The 13,527-nt window shown below is 39.7% G+C and overlaps 1 protein-coding gene and 1 long non-coding RNA gene across 2 annotated transcripts; both read right to left on the minus strand.

Moving 5' to 3' along the window:
- Positions 1-3,237: 3,237 nt before the first annotated feature.
- Positions 3,238-5,330, minus strand: LOC122146137. The gene is made up of 2 exons (XR_006160838.1): positions 3,756-5,330; positions 3,238-3,640 (listed from the first exon to the last, which is right to left on the minus strand). It is a non-coding gene; the product is annotated as an uncharacterized LOC122146137 (long non-coding RNA).
- Positions 5,331-8,104: 2,774 nt separating this feature from the next.
- LOC122146197 (paraneoplastic antigen Ma1 homolog) lies at positions 8,105-12,082 on the minus strand. Its single transcript, XM_042764448.1, has 2 exons — positions 9,075-12,082; positions 8,105-8,518 (listed from the first exon to the last, which is right to left on the minus strand). Exons 1-2 carry the CDS (start codon positions 10,560-10,562, stop codon positions 8,105-8,107), a joined length of 1,902 nt encoding a protein of 633 aa, XP_042620382.1. The 5' UTR covers positions 10,563-12,082.
- Positions 12,083-13,527: the final 1,445 nt, after the last annotated feature.

The following is a 13,527-nucleotide window of genomic DNA, read 5'->3' on the forward strand; positions in this document are numbered from 1 at the left end:
ATGCAAAACTGTTGACTCTGGTAATTTGGGAAGTGATATGGAACTTTTTGATTTGAAAGGCCTTACTTTGCAGCCATTTAAGAACAAATCAAGGATGCATCTATTGATGTAATCCTTATGTAGTTTATTAATAAAATATTGCAAATAACAGTACCTGTTACAAAGAAATTTTACATTTCACAAAAGTTTTCAGTTATTTTGAATAATAATAAAAATATTTAAAATTCATTTTGTTTTGTTTAGTTTATTTGATTTGAACAGGTCCTAATTTCCATATTAATCTAAAGTGACTTTGTCCACGATAACTGGTACCCAAGGTTTTCTGTGTTTAGTCACAAGATGGCAGTAATGCTTCAATAGTGCAATTTTTAGGAATCAATAGAATTCAGTCTTGTTATGCTGTCCTTAGCATGAGCCTGAAAGTATATTTAGTGTGAACATTAATTTGCACAGACAGCCATGATATAATTCCACACATTGTATTGCTGTAACTATACATTGTATAGTTTTTTTTCATATGTGCGTATAGAACTATAAAGGTTACCAGAGACTGTATGGCATACTGAACTAATAGGAGTTGAAAATAGGATGGAAGAGGACTTTAAAGGAATAATTCACCAAAAATTAAAATTTGAAAAAATGAAAAATTACGCACCCTTGGGCCATCCAAGATGTAGATAAGTTTGTTTCTTCATTGGAACAGATTTGGAGAAATGTAGCATTACATCACTTGCTCACCAGTAGATCCTCTGCAGTGAATGAGCGCTGTCAGAATGAGAGTTTAAACAATTGATAAAAACATCATAATAATCCACAAGCAATCCACACAACCCCAGTCCATCAGTTAATATCTTGTGAAGTGACAAGCTGCATCTTGGATGGCCTGAGGGTGAGTAAATTTACAGCAAATGCTCATTTTTGGGTGAACTATCCCTCTAAAGGGTTAGACTGTGTTTTACAGGGATGTGCAGAGAGTTCCTCAGGGGCAGGGGCTCAAATGTAAAATAGGGGCAATGTAAGAAAAAAAATATATATATAGGTCAAAAGTTTGGATACATTAAGTATTTTATATTTTGCAAGAAGTCACTTATGGTCATCAAGCCTGCATTTATTTGATCAAAAATGTAATATACTTTAAAATACATTTTATGCAATGCTGATTTATTACCAATGTTGGAAACCTATGATACTTTTCACCTGAGATTTTTTTTTTTTTTGATAAATAAAAAGTTTATAAAGAACAGCATTTATTTAAAATATAACTTTTGTAACAATATATGCTATGTTCAAAAGCTTGAGGTCAGTATATTTTATTTATTTATTTTTTGAAAGACGTTCGTTTTTATTCAGCAAGGATTTGTTAAATTGATAGAAACAGTAATAGTTAATATTGATATTGTTAGAAAACATGTCTATTTTAAATAAATGCTGTTCTTTTTATTAACTTACATTTATCACTGAACCCCAAAAATATCACAGGTTATAAAAAACAAAACAAAAAATTAAGCAGCTCTTTCCAACATTGATAATAAATCAGCATAAAGCTGTATTCGCACGGGATTAGTATTATCTGGGGACCTTGTGTGATTTAAAATTAACCTCAAAAAAATGATATAGGCCTACGACTTGCCAAATGCTGACCAAATCACTGTGATGGCGATTCGCACGGGACTAATATTATCACAGGATGTCAGTGTTCGGCGAAATATGGTAGGTCATTTGCGGGGGAATTTTAACTTTAGGCTACATATTACAGTCATGGCCGATTTGCACGGGATTAATATCACAGACAACCTCCGTAATTATTACAAATGACTGGAGGTCATTAGGTACTAATCCCGTGCCAATAGGGCTTTAGAATGATTTCTTAAGGATCATGTGACAACGAAGACTGGAGTAATGATGCTTAAAATTCAGCTTTGCATCACAGATATAAATGATAAATAAGTATATATATAAAAAATAATAAAAATAAAAACATTATTTTCGATTGAGTACAATTTAAATATTCTTTTTAAATATGTTTTTTTTTTCTGTAGCCTATTTTTGATGAGATAAATGCAGGCTTGATGAGCATAAGACACTTTCATAATGCTACATAATTATCAAAAATGGTAATATAATAAGTCATTTCACGTCACCATTTCGCCAGCCTACACTTCCCATAATAGACCTGTAGGTGGCACTTGGGCTTAAATATTTATGATAGGTTCATGAAATACAAACCCGATTCCAAAAAAGTTGGGACACTGTACAAATTGTGAATAAAAACAGAATGCAATGATGTAGAAAAGGCCCCAAAGTTATGTTAGAGTTGCTATTATTTAGTACAGTTGACCATAATGTGCTTTATGTTTTACTTTTACTCCCATTTATTCAGTGCTTGTAATAGGGTAGCAAAAGCGTGCGCTGGTTTGTATATTATATCTGTCGTCACGCAGTAGTATGCAGTACGATAGAGATGGTCAGTCGGTTGTCACGCAGTTAGTATTCAGGATGATAGAGAGCATCGGTCGGTTAGATTATAATTGTGAGTGACTTTCCTCAGCGTGTGCGTGAATGAGAAAGGTAAGTAAATCTGCTGCATTACTCGTGATATTGTATTTCTTTGACAGCTGTTATTTCTGATATTCGATATGGATGAGAGTTAGGAGTTTAAGGGTCGCTACACGACCGTTGTGTTAATTATTTCCACGTTCGTACGTTACTTTCTAGCTTCGGTCCACCTGACTCAGTACGTCGGGTTAAATGGGTCACATCGTGTTTAGACATGTTTATACTTTATTCAGTACTTGTTGTTATGAATGTTAAGTACTCTGTGGCTGAGTAAAATATGAAGTGGTGTTAAATATCATTATCTGGACCGCTATTGATGCTTTAAAGTATATCATAGATGACAGTAAGTTCTATCTACGTAATTGATAACGTAATGCATGGTAGAAAATCTGAGAAGTGTTTGAATCCTTTCTCTCTGCTTACATTTTAGAGTTTAAAGATATAGTCATATTCTAACTACTGTTTATTTTATGTTTGTAATGTGTATTAGTGCTTAAGGAGGAATGAGTGTATGCATATGTTTCCTTTATTCATTTGTATTTGTAGCGCCCCTATGCTCTGATTATAACCAGAGCAGCGCACCGGGTTCTTAAAGTGTCTCTCGACTATGCACTAATGCTATCCTCCCCTATGTCAGCTAGGAAATGTCACTGTATAATGACTTCAATCAACACAAATGGGTAAGTATAACAAAATTAACCTTTAGGTTTATTTATACACAGTAAAACAAAATAAATAAATGTGAAAATATGTGTTTAAATGTCAAATGTTCAATAAACTTCAAATTAAACCATACACTTGTCTTGTGTCTTTTTTCCCTTTTAAGAAAATATGCAATCACTTTAAATAACCAATTATGACAGTTCAACACTTCCTTAATATCTCAAATAAACATAATATCAATAAATACTCGTTTCACAAACAATAGTTGAAACAGTACCAGTTTTAACGTTTGAGTGGCCACTCACATAGACACGTGCGCGCACATACATACACACCTCGCAAGTCCCAACCCCTCCCCGTTGCAGGCCTGGACGTTGCTAGAGATCGTTGAGGCCGTGAAACAACAAATGGCCACTTCACTCTAATGAGCAAATAAAATTAAATAAGATCACCTGAATTCCTTGATTATCAGCGTTCTCGTTAGACTCCTCCGAAGCTCGAAACACGCGCTCTCTCTCTCTCTCTCTCTCTCTCACATGACGCTGTTGAGCTGATCACGTCCCACGGCGCCAGAGGTATTCTAAATCACTCGGGGATTTAGAATGCTATCTGGGTCTTTGTTGATCCAGCAAGACTCGTTAGATGAAACAAAATAAACTTTAATGCAGTCCAGTGTACCTGAATGTCCGATTATCTATCGTGTATTCTCACAATAACGACTGAACTCAACACTACAAAAGAAAACCGGCTTATACTCGTGCAGAGTAACGTGCATACACTTTCATGAATGTCCTTAGACTCTCCGATATGAAGAAATGTAAGTTTCAACGACTTATACAGCGTTTACATGTACATTTTCTTCTCCACCATCTGAACAACACTCTCGTGCGTCCCTCTCTGTTCACCTTTTTTTCCATCTCGTCCAATCAGAATCACACTCTCACACGTGAGGGTGGGAACAAACAAAACAACAACCTATCAGCAAAAAATAATACTAACTTGCTAGGCAAAAGCACATTTTCTGCAAGTGCATTACATACAAACTTTAAGAATCACCGTATTTCTTAAAGAAACAGTGCTTTAAAATGTAGTTCTCAACTGAAACACAAAATAACACATGTACATAAGCATAAATTATGTACTCCCATCTTATGTATTCCAAATTAACCCTTCTCATGCATTAGATATTATTTACTCAATAATAACTTGCTTATTTTATCCATCATTAACCCATTCTGTTATTAACTCAAAATAATAACCCTAACTGGGTTACACTCTCCCCCTACTGAAATACTCATGTCCCCATGAGGTTCTTAACTACAACTGTAGCATAACTTCAGACTTCAGGTTTGGATGCACATTAACACAATGTTCACATGTGGCCATTGGGTGACACCACAATGTATTGCAAGCACTCTTCACCTTAGAAGACTCTTGAATTTTCACTACCATACCCCTATATATGATTGTTAAGGGTCTATCAGTAGATTTCCCAAGTGCATCATAACTTAGTTTCTGAACTGGTTTTGTCATCCTCTTTGGACGATTTTCAACTCTTCCCTCTTCTTCTTCTCTTGTAACATTCACTGATTCATTGACTTCTTTATCAGAAACTGAATCCCCCAAGTTCTCCAGCATCTGGGCTGAAACACTTTCCACATCATCATCATGTGACAAATCTCCTCCAGTCACTTCCACCTGAGCAGGATCCTTTTGAGACCTAGTAGGGCTCTTCACTTTCTCCCTCTCATATGATGGAAAAGATAGTGTTCCAAGGTCTACTGTTTGTTCAACTGGGTAATATGCACAATGACTACTGTCGTCACTGTCAGAAGTTATATCCACACATTTACAACTTTCTGGGTCCACTTCATGTCTTATTGCTTTTTTCTGTGTCCTTTTGACAGTTTTGGATCTGGTCACCATGTGACGTGGAACTTCTTCCCTTTCAGCAGGTAAGTTTATCCTCACTTCTTCTCCAATTGGCAACAAGTGATCCCGGTGCAAAGTTCTCACACCTCCTGTTCCTGATTTTGGCTTCACCCTGTACACAGGCAGATTCTGCAACTTCTCCAGGACAAGGTAAGGTAGAGAGTTCCATCGATCTTGTAACTTTTTTGTTTCCCAGTCGTTGCAAGATTCTTGACCAGCACACAATCTCCTTTTTCAAGCACTCTAAACTTCACTCTCTGATCATAGAGTCTTTTGTTCCTCTGCTGAGTTTTCTGTGCATTTTGCAAAGATAACTTATATGCATGTCTTAAGTCCTCTTTCATCCTCTCCACATACTTTTGATGATTTGCTTCTCTCTTTCCATCTGCAGGATTTCCAAAGTGCACATCTATCGGTAGACGAGCTTCTCTTCCAAACATGAGATAGTAAGGAGAATATCCCGTTACTTCACTTCTAGTACAGTTATATACATGTACTAACTGACTCACACTCTGGCTCCACCTTTCTTTCTTGGCAGTATCCAGCGTACCCAACATGGAGAGAAGAGTGCGGTTGAAGCGCTCTGGTTGGGGATCTCCTTGAGGATGGTAGGGTGACGTTCTCGTCTTTCGGATCCCAAGGATTCCAAGTAACTCCTTGATTAGTCGGCTCTCAAAATCACGGCCCTGGTCAGAGTGAATTCTGGCAGGCAAACCGTAATGTACAAAGAACTTCTCTACTAAAATTTTGGCAACCGTTAATGCCTTCTGATCTCTAGCAGGATACGCTTGCGCATAACGGGTAAAGTGGTCGGTCACTACAAGAACATTGGCAACTCCCTTTGAATCTGGTTCAATTGACAGGAAGTCAATGCAAACAAGGTCCATTGGCCCACTACTTGTAATATGATTCAGGTAGGCTGATTTTTGTGGCAGAGTTTTCCTCACAATACATCTTCCACAATTCTTCACATATTTCTCCACTTCCCTAGTCATATGTGGCCAATAGAATCTGTCTTTACACAATTCAGTGGTTCGCTCAATCCCTAGGTGACCTGACTCATCGTGAAGAGAATTCAAGACCTCATTTCGGTATTTGTCCGGTAAGACTAACTGCTCTTTCTCTTTCCCAAAAGAGTTCTTTGTTACTCTGTACAAGAGCTGATGACGAATGGCCAACTTCTTACCCTGTTGCCTCAATAATGTCTCCAAAACATTAGAACTCTTTGAAGCATTGGGAAGTTTCCCTTTCATTACATCTAGGATCACTGGACCAATGACAGGATCTTGTTCTTGCGCTAACCTCAAATCAGAGTTAGACAATGAAGATTGACTGTTCGTACCCAAGTGTATTGGGCAAACATACAAATCAGGAATACTTTCAGAATCGACCCCCAGCTGGTCTACCAATCTATCAGTTGACTCATCAGACAGATAAGTACTAGTAGCACGTGTACAGATAGCTTTTACTCCCGATCTAGGAATATCTATCCATTCTGTGGTCTGACCAGCATCCAAAGGATAACGTGACAGTACATCAGCATCCGTATTCTGACTACCAGGTTTATACTGGAGGCTGAAATCATAAGTGGCTAAGGACGCCAACCACCTATGTCCAGTAGCATTGAGCTTTGCACTTGATAGAACATATGTAAGGGGGTTGTTGTCCGTCCTTACTGTGAATTTTGTTCCATACAGGTAGTCATGGAATTTGTCAACGACAGCCCCATTTCAGAGCCAGGAACTCCAACTGATGAATGGGATATCGTTGCTTGCTCAGCGGTACTCAACTTCCTACTGGCAAATGCAATTGGTCTCAACCCCTCAGGGTACTCCTGATTTAACACGGCACCCAGACCTTGTAAGCTGGCATCCACGTGCAATATGTACTGCTTAGATGGATCTGCGTAGGCTAGCACTGGTGTATGAGTAAGACAATGGATAATGGTATGGAAGGCTTCTGTACACTCCTCAGTCCACCGCTCTCCAAAGGGTTCCAGCTCTTGGTAATATTTGACTTTAGTTGCCACTTTCTGTTTACTCCTCACTGGTGCATACCCTTTGGTCAGTTCCGTTAATGGCCGTACTATCTTGGAGTAATTCTTAATGAATCTGCGATAGAATCCACAGAATCCAAGAAACGATCTCAATGACTTTAGATCATGAGGTATCTTCCATTCATTTACAGCCTTCACTTTTTCCGGGTCTGGGGTTACGCCATCTGCAGACACAATATGCCCCACATACTTTACAGCCGGCTGGCAAAATTGACACTTGTCAACAGACACTTTGAGCCCGAACTCTTCCAATCGATCCAGCACTTTCATCAACCTTTCTTCATGCTCCTCCAGCGTTCTTTCGAAAACAATAAGATCATCTAGATACACTATAACTTGTAGCAAGTGCATATCTCCAACTGCCCTCTCCATCAGTCGTTGGAACATTGCTGGAGCTCCAGATATCCCTTGCGGCATCCGCTCGAATTGGTAGAATCCAAGAGGACAAATGAATGCCGTCTTTTCCTTATCTTCAGCAGCCATTTCAATTTGATAGTAACCACTCCTTAAGTCCAAGACGGAAAACCACTTGCTCCTCGACAAACAATCCAGAGCGTCCTCTATCCTGGGAGTTGTATATTGATCCGGTACGGTTCTGGAATTCAGAGTTCTATAATCAATGCACATTCTAATAGCACCACTCTTCTTACGAGCTATGACTATGGGTGATGCATAGGGACTCCTTGATTCCTTTATTATACCGGCAGCAAGCAAATCCTTCAGATGACGGCGCACATCATCGATGTCTGCTGGGGCAATACGCCTAGACCTCTCCCTGAAAGGCGTGCAATCATTCAGCCTGATAGTATGAGTCACATCTTTTGCTTTTCCCACATCCCATTCTGATATAGAAAACACGTTTCCTTGCTCAGACAGCTTTTTTCTTAATCTTTCCTCCTAATTACGCGGTATTGGAGAATCGTCAAAGTTAAAGATATTCGGATTCAGCTTCCTGACAGCGGTCTGATCTCCCTGCGCAACCGTAACTATGTCGGTATGGAAAACATTTGCCATCACGGTCACTGGAGGAATGCTTTTATCTTTTGCAGTCTCATTGCACACAAGCAATTTGAAGTTATCCACGTCTATATCAGATGAATACAGGACAGACGATGGGACAAATACTCCAGCAGGTAATAAGTTCTCATCCGTGGCTTCTACTAGGAGAATATCTTCTCTCACCTGTTCCTTGAGTCCAACTTTACAGTCAGCATACTTTTCACCCTTCTGAGGTATTGTTAGGAATCCAGGTCCCATCCATGTAACAATCCCTTCAACTGAGTCGGTCACTTCCTCTTTCCATTTCTTATGCTGGACGCAAGGTATTGAAACAGTTGACTGAATTCTTAGAGAATGTGCAGAATCCGATACTCCTGACTCCTTGCCAAGTGAAATCAGTCTTTGAAAAAAACTTGCATTGGTTCCAATGATTACAGGAACCTGTTGAGGACCTTGTGGTTCTGGACACACCAATGCTAAGACAGGTACTGTTTCTTTCACTCCAATAAGTGACTCAGGAAATGATACATCCACTAGAATGTATCCCTTATATGGATAGTTACAGGCACTTAGTCCCCAGATAGACAATCCAGTCAAAGGTTGAATGGGAATCTGTGGTAAGTACTTGGCATGCCACTGTTCAAAAACAATGGTAACTTGAGAACCACTGTCAAGTAAAGCACTGCATGGACATCCATTCAATTCCGCTGAAATGGTTGAGACTGGTCCCACTAGACCCATAGGCACACATTCCTTCTCTCTGACATCAGTTAGTCCCTTCTTGGAGAAACAATCTGGACCACGAGAAGCAGCAGGGTCTTCCTTTGCTCTGCTCCCTTCTGTTTTAGCCCTTCGGAGGGGATCTCACCAGCTTTTTTATAACTTTGCCAGTATTCTCTGGTGCGTTACACTTAGTGGCTATATGTCCATCTTCCCCGCAACGGTAACAGAAGAAATCCTCCTTAGGCTTCATCTGTTTCTCATTGTGTCGCGAAGGCATTGCTCTGTAATCCAGCCTAGTTTTAGTTTGAACAGCATTAGCAGTTGAACTGATACTCATCACCTCTAATTGTTTATTCAACTTGTGAATTTGTTTCTTTAACTCTTTCACTTCAGACTCCCCATGAGTATCCACTCTTTGTTTTTCCAGTTTTTCTTTAGTATCTATCCTCATGGATGCAACAGGAACTTTAGCTGAATCATCTCTCATATTGGCTTTTAGCTCCTGCAGTTCAGCTCGGAGTTGCTTTACTACTTCCGATTCCGGATTATCATCGGTTTTCAGATTTATTGATTTCACTGACGTTCCGATTCTACGACGTGCAAGTTCATTCTCTTCAGCTGTCTTCAACTCATTCAATAACTCCAAGAAAGTCGGAGGGTGGTCTTTCCGTTCTCGTAGCCTCAGCTGTAATAACATCAGGTCTGAGTCGAAAGCAGCACCTCTGATTAGCTGTTCAATCCTCGCCTTATCCATCATGTGAGACATCAACCCGCCTTTTTGCACCACCTTTGTCAATGATTTCTCTATTCGTCTCAGGAAGTCAGACAGAGATTCTCTAGGGAATTGTCTCAGTAACCTAAAAGCAAAGTAAAGGTCTTCCCCTGATTCAGAGGTTCCAAAGGTATTTTCTAGAGCCTCAAGGTACTGTGAAGCACTAGCCTCAGGACTTGAAAACCTTACCGCCTTCACTATGTCAAGAGCAGGGCCTTTCAAACTCTCCATTATCCGTCGCCGCTTTTCTTTTTCCGAACACTCACATTCAGCTGTCATTAATCTGGCCTGTTCCATCCAATTCTCAAGATTTTCTTCTCCCGACGGGGTAGGAATAGTACCAGAAAACATACGCAATCGCCTATAAGCATTTGAGTCTCCAGAAGGCTTTGTTTTTTCCAGGAGGTCCCCGACTGCACGTATAATGGACTCGGGTGAACCAGCACTGGAACTGGTTGAATGGAATAAAGATTCCAAGTCAGTCATGGATTTTCCTTCCTGATGCAGAAATTTTGCCAATTTCTCAGAAAACCCGAATGCAGGTACATCAACAGGTGCTACAATGACCCTCCACGTCTCTCCCCCTTCGGCTCTTAGCAACTCAGCTGGAATGCGGGTAGGATCTATTACTTCACGGCATTCACACAATATCAACACAGTATCTGGGCTTTGTCCCTTTTTAGAGTCTCTAACTCTCACTCTGCCTACTGCTTTTATAGTTTCGACAGCTTCTTCTATACATGCCACATCAGTTGTTGCAGGTACTCCCATTAACATGATAGCATGGCTTTCCTCAATTACAGCTTCCTTGCACCAGTTTGAAAGTTCAACAGACAAAAGTGAATCACTCTTGAACGCCATTTTGATTCTTTGAAAGAATAGTCAGTAAGTCCCCTTTTCTTCTACTGAATGCTTAATCTTAATATTCAGGATTTTAGGGAGAGAATAATGATCCCGGACGAGCCCCCAAATTGTGTAGCGCCCCTATGCTCTGATTATAACCAGAGCAGCGCACCGGGTTCTTAAAGTGTCTCTCGACTATGCACTAATGCTATCCTCCCCTATGTCAGCTAGGAAATGTCACTGTATAATGACTTCAATCAACACAAATGGGTAAGTATAACAAAATTAACCTTTAGGTTTATTTATACACAGTAAAACAAAATAAATAAATGTGAAAATATATGTTTAAATGTCAAATGTTCAATAAACTTCAAATTAAACCATACACTTGTCTTGTGTCTTTTTTTCCCTTTGAAGAAAATATGCAATCACTTTAAATAACCAATTATGACAGTTCAACACTTCCTTAATATCTCAAATAAACATAATATCAATAAATACTCGTTTCACAAACAATAGTTGAAACAGTACCAGTTTTAACGTTTGAGTGGCCACTCACATAGACACGTGCGCGCACATACATACACACCTCACAAGTCCCAACCCCTCCCCGTTGCAGGCCTGGACGTTGCTAGAGATCGTTGAGGCCTTGAAACAACAAATGGCCACTTCACTCTAATGAGCAAATAAAATTAAATAAGATCACCTGAATTCCTTGATTACTCAGCGTTCTCGTTAGACTCCTCCGAAGCTCGAACACGCGCTCTCTCTCTCTCTCTCTCTCTCTCTCTCTCTCACATGACGCTGTTGAGCTGATCACGTCCCACGGCGCCAGAGGTATTCTAAATCACTCGGGGATTTAGAATGCTATCTGGGTCTTTGTTGATCCAGCAAGACTCGTTAGATGAAACAAAATAAACTTTAATGCAGTCCAGTGTACCTGAATGTCCGATTATCTATCGTGTATTCTCACAATAACGACTGAACTCAACACTACAAAAGAAAACCGGCTTATACTCGTGCAGAGTAACGTGCATACACTTTCATGAATGTCCTTAGACTCTCCGATATGAAGAAATGTAAGTTTCAACGACTTATCCAGCGTTTACATGTACATTTTCTTCTCCACCCTCTGAACAACACTCTCGTGCGTCCCTCTCTGTTCACCTTTTTTTCATCTCGTCCAATCAGAATCACACTCTCACACGTGAGGGTGGGAACAAACAAAACAACAACCTATCAGCAAAAAATAATACTAACTTGCTAGGCAAAAGCACATTTTCTGCAAGTGCATTACATACAAACTTTAAGAATCACCGTATTTCTTAAAGAAACAGTGCTTTAAAATGTAGTTCTCAACTGAAACACAAAATAACACATGTACATAAGCATAAATTATGTACTCCCATCTTATGTATTCCAAATTAACCCTTCTCATGCATTTAGATATTATTTACTCAATAATAACTTGCTTATTTTATCCATCATTAACCCATTCTGTTATTAACTCAAAATAATAACCCTAACTGGGTTACATATTTGTTCTCTCTTTATAGAAACCACACTCGAAATTACACTCACCTTTAACCTCACTCATACTTGAATGTTTAAGGAATAAACAGAATAATAAGAATTATCTCTCCGCTCTTCATTTCATACTCTGGAATATTTTGCCTTAAGTGGTGTTCTGGCCGACACACCTGAGTGAACCTGGTGATAAACCCAGAATTAGCATAGACTGAGCGTCTACCCATTATCTTCACTTCAAATGATGTGGAAGTTTCAAATTTCAATATTTTATTCAAAATACAACATACTGTAGATGACATATCAAATGTTTAAACTGAGAAAATGTATAATTTTAAGCGAAAAAAAAGTTGATTTTAAATTTCATGGCATCAACACTTCTCAGAAAAGTTGGGAGAAGGCCATGTTTACCACTGTGTGGCATCCCCTCTTCTTTTTATAACAGTCTGCAAACGTCTGGGGACTGAGGAGACAAGTTGCTCAAGTTTAGGAATAGGAATGTTGTCCCATTCTTGTCTAGTACAGGCTTCTAGTTGCTCAACTGTCTTAGGTCATCTTGGTCGCATCTTCCTCTTTATGATGCACCAAATGTTTTCTATGGGTGAAAGATCTGGACTGCAGGCTGGCCATTTCAGTACCCAGATCCTTTTTCTACGCAGCCATGATGTTGCAATTGATGCAGTATGTGGTCTGGCATTGTCATGTTGGAAAATGCAAGGTCTTCCCTGAAAGAGACGACGTCTGGATGGGAGCATATGTTGTTCTAGAACTTGGATATACCTTTCAGCATTGATGGTGCCTTTCCAGATGTGTAAGCTGCCCATGCCACACGCACTCATGCAACCCCATACCATCAGAGATGCAGGCTTCTGAACTGAGCGCTGATAACAACTTGGGTTGTCCTTGTCCTCTTTAGTCCGGATGACATGGCGCCCCAGTCCCAAATTTTGATTCGTCTGACCACAGAACAGTTTTTCACTTTGCCACAGTCCATTTTAAATGAGCCTTGGCTCAGAGAAAACGCCTGCGCTTCTGGATCATATTTAGATATGGCTTCTTTTTTGACCTATAGAGTTTTAGCTGGCAACGGCGAATGGCACGGTGGATTGTGTTCACCGACAATGTTTTCTGGAAGTATTCCTGAGCCCATGTTGTGATTTTCATTACAGTAGCATTCCTGTATGTGATGCAGTGCCGTCTAAGGGCCCGAAGATCACGGGCATCCAGTATGGTTTTCCGGCCTTGAACATTACGCACAGAGATTGTTCCAGATTCTCTGAATCTTTGGATGATATTATGCACTGTAGATGATAATAACTTCACACTCTTTGCAATTTTTCTCTGAGGAACTCCTTTCTGATATTGCTCCAATATTTTTCGCCGCAGCATTGGGGGAATTGGTGATCCTCTGCCCATCTTGACTTCTGAGAGACACTGCCACTCTGAGAGGCTCTTT

This window comes from Cyprinus carpio, chromosome A9, assembly GCF_018340385.1.
Source record: "Cyprinus carpio isolate SPL01 chromosome A9, ASM1834038v1, whole genome shotgun sequence".
Taxonomy (NCBI): Eukaryota; Metazoa; Chordata; class Actinopteri; order Cypriniformes; family Cyprinidae; genus Cyprinus; species Cyprinus carpio.

Coding starts and splice junctions, on each gene's coding strand:
- LOC122146197 (XM_042764448.1), bottom strand. CDS start 10,562: ATGGCGTTCAAGAGTGATTCACTTTTGTCTGTTGAACTTTCAAACTGG. Junction 8,519..9,074: donor GCAAAGTTATAAAAAAGCTG/GTGAGATCCCCT, acceptor CCTTGCGTCCAG/CATAAGAAATGGAAAGAGGA.